Source organism: Bidens hawaiensis, unplaced genomic scaffold (assembly GCF_021521415.1).
Source record: "Bidens hawaiensis isolate Kalapana, Puna unplaced genomic scaffold, B.hawaiensis_p1.1 tig00012615_1, whole genome shotgun sequence".
NCBI classification, from domain to species: domain Eukaryota; kingdom Viridiplantae; phylum Streptophyta; class Magnoliopsida; order Asterales; family Asteraceae; genus Bidens; species Bidens hawaiensis.
The window spans coordinates 578,640-593,908 of NW_027492038.1; the positions used below are offsets into that span (position 1 = coordinate 578,640).

The 15,269-nt window shown below is 38.8% G+C and overlaps 1 protein-coding gene across 1 annotated transcript; it reads right to left on the reverse strand.

Annotated features, from left to right (window-relative positions):
- Positions 1-257: 257 nt before the first annotated feature.
- Positions 258-6,119, reverse strand: LOC143541628 (general transcription and DNA repair factor IIH helicase subunit XPD-like). Its single transcript, XM_077034401.1, has 12 exons — positions 5,583-6,119; positions 3,285-3,565; positions 3,035-3,117; positions 2,310-2,713; positions 1,874-2,067; positions 1,509-1,689; positions 1,310-1,434; positions 1,111-1,200; positions 950-1,028; positions 798-874; positions 597-705; positions 258-466 (listed from the first exon to the last, which is right to left on the reverse strand). The coding sequence occupies exons 1-12, from the start codon at positions 6,114-6,116 to the stop codon at positions 350-352; spliced, it is 2,274 nt and encodes a 757-aa protein (XP_076890516.1). The 5' UTR covers positions 6,117-6,119; the 3' UTR covers positions 258-349.
- Between the last annotated feature and the right edge of the window lie 9,150 nt (positions 6,120-15,269).

The window sequence follows — 15,269 nt, forward strand, 5'->3', positions numbered from 1 at the left end:
GCTAAAATAGACAGGTCGGGTCAGGTTAGATTTAGTTGACCCGCACTTTATGATCAAACTTCAAACTGTGATTCTGTCAAATATGATTACAAAGTTTTATAATCTAGTTTATCTAGTAACACCCTTTTAACGAGAAAATATTGGGTTTTTGTGGGAACTAATGAGCTTTTAAACTAAACAAAAATGTCTCATAAACCGAGTAAGCGATAAAGACTGACAATGATGTATACCACCCACCCACCCACCCACCCACCCAACCTTCCGAAACGGGCTGGTAATGGTAATAAATTATAGAAACGAGCAAAACCTTTTCAAGTTGTGAACCGACTCTACATCTCGATCCATTCCATCAAAACATCATTCCTTCAACACCATTCATCTTCTCCAAATCTTCTTGTGATAGAAGGGTTTTCTTTCCACTGCCACCACCAGTTTTATCATAAGGCTGTGCCATTTTCCGCAGAAACTACAAGCACAAAACAATGATCCTCAGTGAATTTGACCCATTTCATTTATGAACTTGTTAATTTAAGTTATGTTTCATAAAATTTAAAAGAATGGTTAAATTGATGGGTCAAAAGGGTTGAAAGATTTACCTCTCTTGCTATATGAACCGCCATATCTGTACTCAAGTTGAGGTGTGCGTCACGCAGATGCGACAAAATCCATCCAGGCAATTTGGACCGTTTGTCATGTCTTGTATATCTACATATATTGCATATATATAGATACACAACCAAGTGTTTACAACCTCAGAAATTATATATTTGTACAAACGAACAAGCAAGTATATAAACCTTTTGTCGGCAAATATCATCATTCCATAATCCGCCTTTGAACGAATAACTCGTCCCACACACTGAGCAGCTTGTCTCTGTTAGTATTACCACCATTAGACAAAAACAAATGCAAATAACAAGCAGGGTAAAAATGTAAAATAAAAAAGTACCAATGCATCAAAAGTCAAAAAGTCGCCTTCTTTTATCTGAAAAGTCTCCCGCAAATACTCCAACCGAGCAAGTAATATCCTGCAAGCTCAAAATTACAAGTTTAACCTTAGGATGAAGAAAAAGTGTTTTCAATAAGCAGATAAACGCTTTATTAACTCACTTGCTTAGCGTGTACTGGAAAGGAACACCAAACATAATAACAAGTCTGCCATAATGCCGGTCAAAGTCAATACCTTCAGCCACTTTCCCCCTGTGATAATAGATCACAGAAACAACAGTTAAACCAATTACTATTCTTTCGAGCAACTTATATTACTAAAAAATTTGTAGCTCTTGATCAAACTAAGTTACATAATTACCTGGCAACAGAGAAAAAGACAGCACCTCTACCACAATCGCAAGCTTTACGATAGTTGTCTAGTGCTAATGTTGTTTCAACAACATCTTGTGTCTCAATAAACACTAATTTTCTTTGCATTATGTCCTGCAACATAAGTTCAAATCAGTAAGCTCCATGAAATGGGTCAAAATTATAAGTAAATGGGTCAAAATTGCCACCTTCAAGATTCCTGTTTCATTCCAACTGTTGACTATTGCATCCATATACGAGTAACTGACAAAAAAACAAACGATTCCATCGGGAACTACCGACACCATTTCCAATAATAGCCTTCCGTAATTTCTCTCCACGCCAGGATCACTTCTCAAATCAAATTTTGTGCTCACTGGAAGCTGATCACTATAATAATTAAAAAATAAAAATAAATAAACAACATTTATTTCATCAGCACATACTTAAAAGAACTGCATAATATGCACATGTTATCAAGTTTGTGTTTTTGTTTGTGGACAGTTATTTTGAGATGGATGGAATAACAAATGTATAAAAAATGAAAGGAACACGAAATTGTTAATTATTTTACCTTCCTCGTGAGAGAACCATGGGGCAAATGCAATCCCTTGTTAACGACATAGTAAAGCTTCGACTAACAACAGGATTGAAGTTAAGAAGGCGAGGATATAGATCGATTGGACTTAGGGTTCCAGATGTGATCACAACCGATTGAAATCGGTCAAATACAGGCTTTATTGCAAGAGACGCGTCATGGCAACTGAGCTGAAAATATATTATTGAAAAAAGATAACTTTTAGATGCTTGCATAATAACCTGTTTTCAGTTTTGGAAATTAATCAATCATCATACTTGTTAAGTGTTATAGAATTCATATAAAAAAGATCTTGTGTTTTTTCACAAAAGAGATTATATAATCCTGATAGAAACTTGTATTTGTTCACAGATTTCATCTTTTAAATATGTAAATGAAATAACTACTGCAAAAGAGAGTTGAATTAAAATACCTGCAACACGGGATCAGGAATATGAGGCATTCTCTCATCATAAGGTTCAATTATGATTGAAAAACCTCTGGTGTAAGTCCCCACAAGTGTTGCAAAGTCACAAATCGTTTGAATGTGCAAAAACTCATCAGTATCAGTGATTTCCAGAGTTAGCATAAGTGAGTGCAGACGATCATAGCAAAACTTCAGCATTTTTTGGTCAATTCCAACATGTGAATTCACAGCATTAACGAATGTAAGTGGGCCCTCCTTTTCAACATTTTCTGTTTCCAAGCGCCCTTTTAAGTACTGCACTAATCTGCGTAAAACAGACAAGAAATGCTCTGCTCGACGTATGTTTCCTGGTACTGCTTCCTTTAAAATGTCATCAGGTAAAGCAGGATTTGCAAGCCAGGTGTCACCAGCTGTACAAATCAGAAGAAAAAACCTCATAAAATATGATGCACAAAGTGCAAACTGCATAAAAAGGTAACATGCTATATGTAATGAACATTGTTTTCAAGAACTTTCAAAAAGAATATTTAAGGTATCTTTCAAGTTAGCCAGTTTTATATGGCAGGCCAATAAAAATGAACATTATGAAGGTCTCAAATAGAACTTTCCAATGTTAGCTACCTTAAATAGAGATTTTGAATGTTGATTACCTTAAATTGACACATTTTAAACGTTTGGCCCTCAAAAATAAGAACAAAATTAATAATTTTGGTCTATAAATATGTAATTACCTGGCAAGTTCCCTCTTTGTGCTAAACCCTCAACAAGGCGGTTATATTCAGCACGCAATCTGCCAGCATCAGTGGCCTTAAACCTTCCTACCAAGTTGAAAAAAGTTAAAAACAATAATACATCAACGATTCAACATGCAAATATATAATTCAACATGCAAACATATATATCTTCTCAAGATGATCATGATATCCCGCATGCACTTTCCCCAAAAAATAGATCTAAATGATTATTTATCCTAAAAAATACCTGTTAATGTCCTGAGCCATCTTATTAATATTTCTGGTTGCACCTTCAATTGTTTGCCTCCTAACACTAACACTCAGTGCCTCAATGCACACATTATCAATATTATGAGCCTCATCAAACACCACTACAGATTCTCTCTGCATTTCCTTTGATATAATCCCAGCTACCTTGGGATCAAGTAAATACTGGTAACTATAAACCACCACATTTGCAAATTGCACCATATGTCTTGCTAGAAAGTATGGGCACCACCCTTTCTCCTTCCCAAACACCCTTAGATCCTGCCAAAAAAAATCAAATCTTTATGAGAATATGATTGAATCAAGCCAATTACAAATGAAACATGTTCATAAAACTGCCAAACATAGCACAATAGGCAAATAGGTAAACAACTATTAGAACTTTTTCAAACAAATATAATTCTACTGCTCTGCAAATAATGCCTAGTAACAGACAATTAGTTACTTCAATTGCAGTGCATAATCATATGCTGAAGGTAATATACAGTCATTCAAGTGCATATTCATAAGTTGAAGGCAGTTCAAGCTTAATCATAATTACTACCTTAATTGCTTCAATTTCAGTGCAAATTCATATGTTAAAAGCAATAGATGCTTAATCATAACAAATATCTCTATCAAGTGTTTCAGCTTCAATGCATATTCATAGGTTGAAGGTAATTCAAGCCAAAACATAACAATTACTAACCTAATTGCTCCAATTTCAGTGCAAGTTCATATGCTGAAACTTGAAAGCACCAAATCACTATCAGATCATAACAAATATCTCTATTAGTTATTTACATTTCAGTGCATAATCATATGTTGAAGATACTATTACTCTCATCCCAGTGCATATTCATAGGCTGAATGTAATTCCATGCTTAATGATAACAAATATCTCTACTAGCCGTTTCAATTTCAGTGCATATTCATAGTTTAAAGGTAATTTAAGCTAAATCATAACCACCACTAGCTTAATTGTCCGTTTTCAGTGCATATCCACTAGTCAAAAGCAACAAATCACTATCATCAAGTTAATTTAATGGTTAATACTAACAATTACTAGCTTAATTGTTCTAATTTCATTGCACATTCATAAGTTGAAGACATGAGATCATTATCATTAAGGCAAGTCAATGCTTAATACTGACAATTACTAGCTTAATTGTTCCAATTCAGTGCAAATTCACATATCAAAAGCGACAAATCACTATCATTAACATAGTTCAATGCTTAATCATAACAAATATCTCTATTAGTTGCACCATTTTCAATGCATATTCATATGTCAACGGTAATTCAAGCTTAACCACAACAATTACTAACTTAATTGTTACAATTTCAGCGCAGATTCATATGCTGAAAGCAATAAATCACTATCGTTAACAAAATATCTCTATTAGTTGTTTCAATTTCAGCACATGTTCATAGATTGAAGGTAATTTAAGGTTAATCATAACAATTCTAGCTTTATTTGTTCCAATTCCAGTGCATATTCATATGTTGAAGACAATTTAACACTTATTATTAATGTAATTTGATGCATAATTCAACAATCACTAGTATAAAATTGAATGCATATTCATATGTTGAAGGCACTAGATCAGTATCATTAAAGTAATTTGATGCTTAATCATGACAATTACTAGCTTAATTGTCCCAATTTCAGTGCATATTCAAGCTTAATCATAACAATTCCTATCTCAATTCTACCAATTTTAATGCAAATTCGCATGTCCAAAGCAGCAAATCATTATCATTAACGTAAACGCCAACAAACCTGCAGCATATACACTCCCGGCGGTAACAAGGCCTCCCTCCCTCTCGTATCTCTCAAACCACTCACACGTCGTAATAATTCTAGCTTAATCATAACAAAATTACTAGCTTAATTCTTCCAATGTCAATGCATATTCATGTGTCAAATGCAACAAATCACTATCATTGGCGTAATTCAATGCTTAATACTGACAATTACCAGCTTAATATCTCCAATTACAGTGCATGTTCATTTGCCAAAAGCTACAAATCCTTATAACTAAGGGAATTCAATGCTTAATACTAACTATTACTAGATTAATTGTTCCAATTTCAGTGCATATTCATGTCAAAAGTAATTCAAGTTTAATCATAACAATTACCAGCTTAATTCTTCCAATTTCAAAGCAAACTAATACGATCGTTAACCTAATTCAATGCTTAATACCGACAATTACTATCTTAATTGTTCAAATTCAGTGCAAATTCAATTCCAATCCACATTCACAAATCAAAACCCTAGCAATCATCAACAAACCTGCAACGTATACACTCCCGGCGGCAACACGGCCTCCCCTCCCTCCCTCTCAAACCTCTCAAACCAATCGCACGTCTTCACGCTCTTATCCTCCACCGCCATCGCCCGAATCCAGCTCGCCGTGAGCCTCCTACACGCCGCGTCCACCGAATCCCGATTCTCCTTCCCAACCACACTCTCATTCACACACAAATTCTTCCGCGACGACAAACCTAACGCGAGCATCCGCGCACTCGCACCGACGCACTCGGTCTGGTACCGGTACAATAACTTGAGCTCCGCTAGGGTTTTCTCCATCTCGTGGACGGTGCGAGTGCAGTAGATGAGTTTGACCGGGTTTGAAGGCTTGGAGAGAGTGTAGCTGGTGATTAAGGAGAGTAAGGCTATGGTTTTGCCGGTGCCGGTAGGCATCTCGAGGAGACAGTGGCCGCGTGCGTCTAGGGCTCGTTTGAGGTCGAGCATGTAGGCGTGTTGCTCGGGGTAGATGTGGTCGTACGGGAAGTAGACTGTTACGTCTTCGATTTGGAACTTCATTGTTAGGGTTTGGTTATGTGATTTGATTCTGAAGAAGAAGAAGAAGAAGAAGAAGAAGAAGAAGGTGTTTTAGTAACACTGGTGTGTTCATGGGTTGGTTCGGTCACTATTGTAGGGGCTTTAAACACCAATGTCAAACACTTCAATAGGCTTTAAATCTTTTGTTTATGAGAAAATATGATAGAATCATAACAACTTTCTAAAGTGTTACCATATATCATGGTCACTAAGTTGTTCGTTTGTTTTTTAAGGGAAAAAGTGTATTCAATCTAGCTTCATTTGATTTCATATTTGCAACGGTTTGAATGTCTGTAATCTGAAAATATAATATTGTTTTTTTTATAAACTGGATATCGTTTGCATAAGCTGAAGATTAGTTACCTATCATACATATCACAGTAGATAAAAATCATTTAACGCCTGTAGTCTGCTAAAATATTTGGTGGTGGCGTACGAACTATGGAAGTGGGTGGCGGTAGACGATTGGTGGCAGCGATTTTGGTAGGCGGTGAACGGTGGGTGGTGGTGGCGGACGATGGGTGGTGGCGGACGATGGGTGGTGGTGGTGATGGACGGTGGGTGGTGGTAGTGGACAATGATTGTGGCCGATGATGGGTGGTGGTGGTGGATGGTTGGTGGTGGTGGCGCACGGTGAGTGGTGGGGGTGTTGGATATTAGGTGTTGGTAGAATGTTAAGGTTATTTTTTAAGACCATAAAAGCAATTTTCAAATCTTTTTTTTAAACAAATCGTCTTTAGAGGCTTATATCTGCGCCCGCAGACGTAGGCCCATTGAAGATCTTTTAAGCAAAAACAAACACAACCCAAATCTTCAAATCAAGTCTCATCGATTTTTTTGTGCGTCAAGAAAGGAATGAAGGATAAGATGTGGGGGTCGGAATTTGCAATATATGTATTTAAATTTAAAAAATTAAAAAAAACGTTAATTGTATTAAAATTTAAAAATAAAAAATAAACTTCACGACGTTACTTAGCGTCAACTTAAAAAAAAGATAAAAAGATTTCATATTTGAAACAAAAAAGGAAAATGCTAAAAAAACGTGTTAAAACCTTTAATTTAATCAAACATGAAAGCTGAGTGACTTAATTGTAACACTTTTTAAAGTTGAGTAACCTAATTAAAACACTTTTGAAAGATGATTACTATTCTATGAAGTTGCTCATTTTATTTATTACTTTTTTAACAAACGTATAGAATAAAAACTAAGTAATAATATAATAATACTAAAATTAAATTCAAATAAAAATAAAAATGAAAAACACACAAATAAAAAATATAAAAAACACAATGAAAACATAACAACTTAAATTAACCAAGATATAACTAATATTCATCGTCGCCGTCCTCCTCGTATTTGTCCTTGTTTACATTTTTGGACGTTATCTTTGTTTTTTTTCTCTAAAAAAGCCCACGTGGGCAGATATAAATCCTTTGCGAGGAACTTGAAATCCTTGTCTTATTGCGCTCCAATTGAACTTTTTTCTTTCATCATGCATGGATTTATACTCCGCATGCATCAATTTTCTTTCTTCATGCATTATTGTGATTTCATCTTTTGAGTCTTTTTTAACCTTAGCAATCTCGGATAGTTAAAGCTCCAAGTTGTCAAAATGCGAACTCAGTTCGGAACTCATTGAGGATGCTATTCTAGACGAAGATCCTCCACCTCTAGCCACCGCCTTGGCTTTATCTCCTCCTACCGGACGTGGTAACTCTTTCGGTTTATCAAAAATAAAATTGGGATCAAAGCCATTTAGATTAATTTTACTGCTGCCATCCGACGTGGCTTGAGACGACGATTGATCGGCCGAAGTAGACGTTGTCTTTGATTGTTTGGACGGTCGCGATGAAGATGACGGGACCGGATGCCACTTTGGTGAGCTCATGCATTGTCTCTAAACTTCCAACATATTGAAATCTCCTTTATATTCGAACATGTATTGTTTTAAGGCAAACTCCATCATGTTGGCATTGCTCATGCCACTTTTTCTCCCATTGTTTGCAACGTGGGAGTAAATGTTGGAGAAGCTGGTTATTTTTTGCACATTGACTTCCATTTGTTGTAGATAGAATCCTCCTCGCGGTAGAAACCTCGACCCATTGTAGCAAAGAACTTAGTACGTATTTCTTCCCAACACTCAGGGGTATGTTTACCGTCACATTCGATACAAATAAAAACTTAGTAGTTGTAAGGCCTCGTTCCCGGAAACCCTACTTTGGTGTTGGATATACTCATAAACACAGTTCTAATATCAGAGTTAATTAAAACTTTTCGTGGAATACTTAATAAAGGACATTCTTACAAACAAAAGTACTTGCTTTAAACAAAATACATTAGGTCTTTAACAATAAGAGTCTGGTCCCTAACATCATAGATATTATAAGGGTCTGGTCCCTAACATCACAGATATTACAAGGGTCTGGTCCCTTCTGTCTCAAATAACCATGCAACCATACAACCATACATGTCTCGTCAATCATCCATACATTCTATTCATACGTGCATACTTTATATACCTTATAGTTATAAAATATATACACATATTGATTCATATAGACATTCTGTAGTAACAACATTCAATACACAATCATACACGCATCACACACTTACCATTTAAGTAAGTGTATTATCTATCACATAGGAGTATGCACACAGCCCTGAAAACATAACAGATAAAAGGGGGCTAGAACTTACCTGGAGTCGGTTTCTCTCTGAGTTAATGGTAATACCCTTCCTTAGCTGTGCACGGCTAACTATGTAACACATTACGAGTGTCAATTATCTATTATTACTACTTCATACATCTATGTTAATGCAACCCTCAACTAACGGGGGTCCTGGGGCAGTGCCCCTGGTAGCGGGGTTTAGGGGCGGCAGCCCCTAGCAGGGTCCAAGGGGCAGAGCCCCTGGCTGGGGTCGAGCTGGCAGGTCAGGTTGGAAAATTTGTTTTCATTAATAAGTCCTTTATCAGAAACGCATCAGAAAATGAATCGGGTCGCGTTTTACAACAATTTGAAAGAATTCGTGTGAGAGAATTCGCATGCGATTTCGCTTCGCATGGGATTTCGCTTCACATGGTCATGTGATGCGATTCCTTTTCATGCGAATAGAATCTCCTTTTCTTCATTTATACTATTTTCAGCCGTATAACTCCGTGACTCTTCCTTAGGACCTGATTCTGCCCTTTTTATGGGTTTTGGGTTGTATCAACTTTGTATACCCGCGTTTTATAAGGTCTGAACATCACATTTTTGTTCTATAACACATCCGTGAGGTTATAACTAACCAAGTTTGTGTTTTTCTTACATCTTACAACCCAATTTATCATTCTATCAGTTTGCATGTCGAATCCGACCATAAAACTTAACCTTTTTGCCGAAACTCACATTTTGGTCTTGGGTTCGGGTTCGGATCTGGACAACCCAAGGATCTAGACGTGTTCTTGGTTGTTTGAAGACAATTGAACACCAAAAATCTTCCTTACTTTAACCCGGGTTTGTATTCGGGTCTTGAGAGAGAGAGTGTGTGTGGATGAAAAAGGAAAGGAAAAATGGTGAAAGGGTGGAGGGGTTGGGTTTATATAGGGGGCTATGGGCCCCACAACCCACTCCCAATTCCAAATCTAATTATTATCCAAACATTTACGCACACAAAATTTATCGAAACATTCCTTCATTATTATTAACAAAATAGGATGTTACAGTAGTGGTCAACAAAAAATAAAGCATTAAATATAGAAATATTTTTATAATTTACCTTGAATTGAGTATTCGAATGGGTCAATCCACACACGTGCCAACGCCATCCCCTCATTCGTTTCATACTTTAATCTTTTGACCTTTTCCCTAGTTGTTTGACTGTCAGGTTTCTTTTTATGACTTCGTTTACGACGTAGTTGCGGTTTGAATACTTGGGTTTGGGGTATTTCGGTTTCAGGTGTTTGGGTTTCGCATACTTGCGAAGACATATACGGAATTGGCGATTGAAAGAACATATCGGTGAACTGTTGCATGGGTGGAGGCTTTACGAGTCGATAAGCTTGTTGGTTGGCAAAGAAAGGGTTATTAAGGTCATTGTTATTTGAGAGCAAACTACCCCACCACAATTGAGCTGGATCCCACGGGTTCAGGTTTGGGTTCGGGCTTGAGCTCGAGCTTGGCTTCGGGTTTGTGTTTGAGCTCGGATTCATGGTTGTAGAAAGTTGAGAAATTTGTTGGAATAAAATGATGGTATAAAGAGATTTGTTTGAGTAAAATGATGGTGCTTGTTTGAGAATTTATAGAAAGTTGTTTTGAGTAAAATAGGTTATTTTTTTTAATTTAAATGGTCATAATATTGTTGGATGAGGAGGAGGGCCCACCAAATTTCACCCATAGCGCCGGTCTTTGTGAACCCCCCCCCCCCCACGGGCTCCCATCTGGCGGCGCCCTCGTCGGTGTTACTCTCCAAAAACGCCCCAAACCCGCCCAAGCGAACCACCTTTGGGCTTAAACTGAATATAGACTGAAGTTTAGGTTTTTGAGTTAAAAAAAACGGTGTGGTTTGGTTTCTTGACTTTTTTCGGTTTTGATTTTGCCATTTAGCCATTTAGGCTTAAGAATTTCAGACCGGAAAATAAAAGTTAACCAAAAGTAATGAATTTATGAATTAAATATTTTTGTTAGTTAATAATTATTTGATTAATTGAACAAGACTATACCTTGGGGATGATCATATTTGGTCCTTGGGGATGATCAAGACTATACCTTGGGGATGAGAATATTTGGTCCACCACGGGGTTCAACAAGGAGACCCATTGGGACCACTTCTTTTTTCCCTTGTTTTACACCCACTTGTGCATCAGATTCGAGACAATTGCAAGCTTCTTCTTCATGCTTGGTATCTTGATGATGGGACAGTCATTAGAGATTCAATGGAGGTGGCTAAAGTGTTGGATATCATTAAGGTGACGGGTCCAACTTTGGGTCTTGAACTGAATATTAAGAAAACTGAGCTATTTTGGCCTTCTTGTGATGGTACGAAGTCTCGTGACGGTTTATTCCCTGCTGACATCGGGAGACCATTATCAGGGGTGAAGCTTCTTGGGGGAGCTGTTAGTAAAGACACCGGGTTTATTAGGGCGTTGGCAAAGAAGAGAGCTACTAATGCTGTTGATTTGATGCGTCTTCTCCCAAAACTTGGTGACCCGCAGAGTGAGTTACTTTTGCTTCGATCATGTATGGGTATTGCTAAACTTTTCTTCGGTTTGAGAACATGCCAACCTGTACACATGATGGAGGCAGCGGTGTTTTTTGACAAGGGATTGCGTGAGGCGATCGAGGACATTGTAGTTTGTGGAGGTCCTTTCTTTGGAGACCTCCAATGGCGACTTGCTTCCTTACCCATTAAGAATGGGGTTTGGGGTTGTATTCGGCAGTAGAGGCTTCCTCCTATGCGTTTGTGGCCTCGAGAGCCCAATCGTGGGTGCTTCAGGATCACATTTTGCAAGACAGTGGTATATGTGGGATGGCTTCTGATTATTCTTGTGCTCCGGCTTGTCCTCGTGATATGATTCCAAGTGTCGATTTTAGCAGTTTCTAACAAAGAGACCGCCCCCTCTAAAGCCCAACATGCATTGGCGAGCGCTCTTTTTAGTAAAATTGTTCACGACATGGAGTCACACTTTGACATGACGAGCAGACAAAAAGCCATTTTTGAGTGTCTACAAGCACCACATGCTCAGGATTTTCTTCTGGCTATCCCTATAGATGGGTTAGGACAGCATATGTCTCCAGTGGAGTATCGTACTATCCTTAAGTATCGCTTCATGATTCCTCTCTTCCCGGTTGATGAGATATGTCCTGTGTGTCATAAGGCGTGTTTAGACTCATATGGGGAGCACGCAGTGCACTGTAAAGTGCTCCCGGGGTTCAAATACCGACATGATCTGGTTAGGGATGTGCTTTTTGATATATTCAGGAGGGCTGGAATTTCTGTTAAGAAAGAAGAACCTGTGAATTTCCTGACTGACCCGTCGGAGGGAAGATCATCTCTTCGAACGGCTGACATTTTGGTGTTTTGATGGATAGGAGGAAAACACGTGTGTGTGGATTTAACAGGGGTTTCCCCTTTGGTGGGTTTAGGGAATAGTGGTTTCGCAGTCGGTCAAGCCGCATTAAAAGCTACTTCAGGCAATGTGGCAAAACATGAGAAGACGTGTCTTGACAACCAACATGTATTTATTCCTTTTGCTTTTGACACTTTTGGTTTCCTCGCGCCTGAAGCTGTGGAGTTACTTACCCGTGTTCAACGGGTCATGCATAGTAATGTTATGACTCCAAGATCAGCAAATGTAGTTTTTAAAAGACTGGATTTTGCAATTCAAAAAGGGGTAGCGGCTGTAACACCCCGACCAAAGGCGGATTATACATCGGGGCGCCACATATTGTTTCATTACTCGTGACACTATTGGGTGTCAATATTTAATAAATACATTCATTCGCGCACGCGCAAAGTAAACACAAGATAACATAAATCAACATAAATCAATATATTATAAATCATAATATTCGAACAGCAATAACTTGTCTTGATACATTTTAATCTAGGTCCAAAATAAAGAAAACTTCCTACGTGTCCACAGGCTCCAAAACAGCTACTACAAACCTGAACATGTGTTAAAATAAACGTCAAACACTTGCGTGTTGGTGAGAAATCAAGTTTAATACAATACATAGATAACAATAAATCTGCGCGCAACACGTGTATGTCTGGTGTTTAACAAGGGTGTAATCAGATTGTGATCAAGCCTAAATAGATCATAGCTCATAGTTCATAGTTCAATCCGTGCTCCCAAATGAGCACAAAAACAAGAAAACATCTGTGCAAGTGTAAACAAAGAAAACCGTAAACGATAGGTCTCCCGTGTTCATCTAATGGATCCATGAAAACTGCGGAATAGGCCGAACAAAGCGGTTAATGATACACACATACAAATAAACAGCCAAGTAAACGTCCTCAACACATGGGATACTGCGCGACTAAAGTTTATAAACAAGTTTAAGACTCAAGTTTGTACGAACACATGAACATCCCAAAACATTAAAAATAAAAAGGGACTAGGTACGAGATTACTCACTTGATAAACGATGCGGTGTAAGATAAAGCAAGAACCAACTTTAAACAAGCACAAGTTAACCTATAAATAAAGATTATTGTTTTAATGATTTGTTTTAAGTCTTGATTATAAGTTAGCATAATTAATAAGTAAGTTATTATATATAGTATATATTACCGGAAAAGCAGAGCAGAACAGGGAGGAAGACGGAGGCAGAGAGGAGGATGGCAGAGAGAGCAAGGAGGAGGTTAAATTAAGTGTTTGTGTGTGCAGTGTTAAGAAAAATAACATTATTATTTATAGAGAAACCCTAGGGAACACAATCCCTAGAAAAAGGGGAAAAGATCTCAAAAAGCAAAAGATTCCAAAAGCAAAAGATATCAAAAGATATGGCAGCTGCAGGGGGCAAGATAAAGCTGACAGGGAACAGTAAACAGGCATGGGCGGGTCAGATAAAGGTACTGGTCAAGCATGGAAAAAGCAGATCTCCAAAGATAATGTCAGTCACTTTTTCTGTCAACCAATGGGGTTGGTGCGCATGCTGCGCCGAAAGTAACTTTTCAGACATAAGATAGGTCAGGTCAACAACACAGGAGATAGGACAACACAAAAGCAAACGGCTAGATTAAACAGAAGAAAACTCAAAGGGTTTAGTGCGAGAAGGCTTGAGCGCACGCGCGAGGGCGAAGGCAGACAGAACAATCCTTAGCGCGCCGCGGGAAGGACTATCATCCTTAGCGCGCCGCGGGAAGAACTACCATTCTTAGCGCGTTGCGAGAAGAACTACTATTCTTAGCGCGTCGCGGGAAGAACTACCGTTCTTAGCGCGCTGCGAGAAGAACTACAATTCTTAGCGCGTCGCGGGAAGGACTACCGTTCTTAGCGCGCTGCGAGAAGAACTACAATTCTTAGCGCGCTGCGAGAAAAGTTCGCCTCGCGTATCGCAGGAACAACTGGTCTTCACGCAGGCTTCCTTGTAAGGAGTCTGGCGCGTGGAGCTGCGCAGACAACCTTAGGCGGGAAGGAACAAAGGACAAGCAAAGAGTTAGAAGAAAAAGAGGGAAACAAGGCTTAAGGGCGGGACGGCGACAAGAGAGAAAAGAAGGCGGGACGGCAACAAGAGGGAAAAGAAGGCGGAAAGAGAGAAGAAGGACGGGACGGCGGAAAGAAAGAGAGAGAAAGAGGCGGGAAGGAAAATATATTATTATTATTAAAAGTAAAATATAAGTATAAATAAATATTAAATCATAAAAGAAAGAGATCGGATAAGGGAAACGGGTACCTGGGTCGGGTCGGATCGGGGCAGATGTCACAGTCTCCCCTACTTTAAGAAATTTCGTCCCGAAATTTATCTCGAAGTAGGTTGCGCAGAGAACAGGTGCGGGTACTTGATCTTCATCTGATCTTCCCTTTCCCATGTAAACTCGGCTCCGCGCTTGGACTCCCAGCGAACTCTCACGATGGGGATGCGACTGCGCTTGGTTTGCTTAACCTCGCGATCCATAATCTCAACAGGCTTCTCAACGAAATGCATAGATTCATCAACTTGAACTTCATCAAGAGGAATGTGAAGGTTCTCGTCAGCTAAACACTTCTTGAGATTGGATACATGGAACGTTGGATGCACATTACTGAGCGCGGGCGGCAGGTCAAGTCTGTAGGCAACTTTTCCCACACGCGCGAGAATCTTAAATGGTCCAACATATCGAGGAGCAAGCTTACCTTTCTTCCCAAAGCGGACAACACCCTTCCAGGGCGACACTTTGAGGAGAACAAGATCACCAACTTGAAATTCGAGAGGCTTCCGCCTACGATCTGCGTAACTCTTCTATCGACTTCTGGCAGTCAGCAGATGATCACGGATCTTGGCGATTTTATCGGTTGTCTCTTGAACAAGTTCGGGTCCTGTGATTTAAGCTTCTCCCACTTCGCTCCAACAAATCGGGGAGCGGCACTTACGACCGTAAAGTGCTTCAAATGGGGCCATACCGATACTGGAATGATAGTTGTTGTTATAAGAGAACTCGATCAAAGG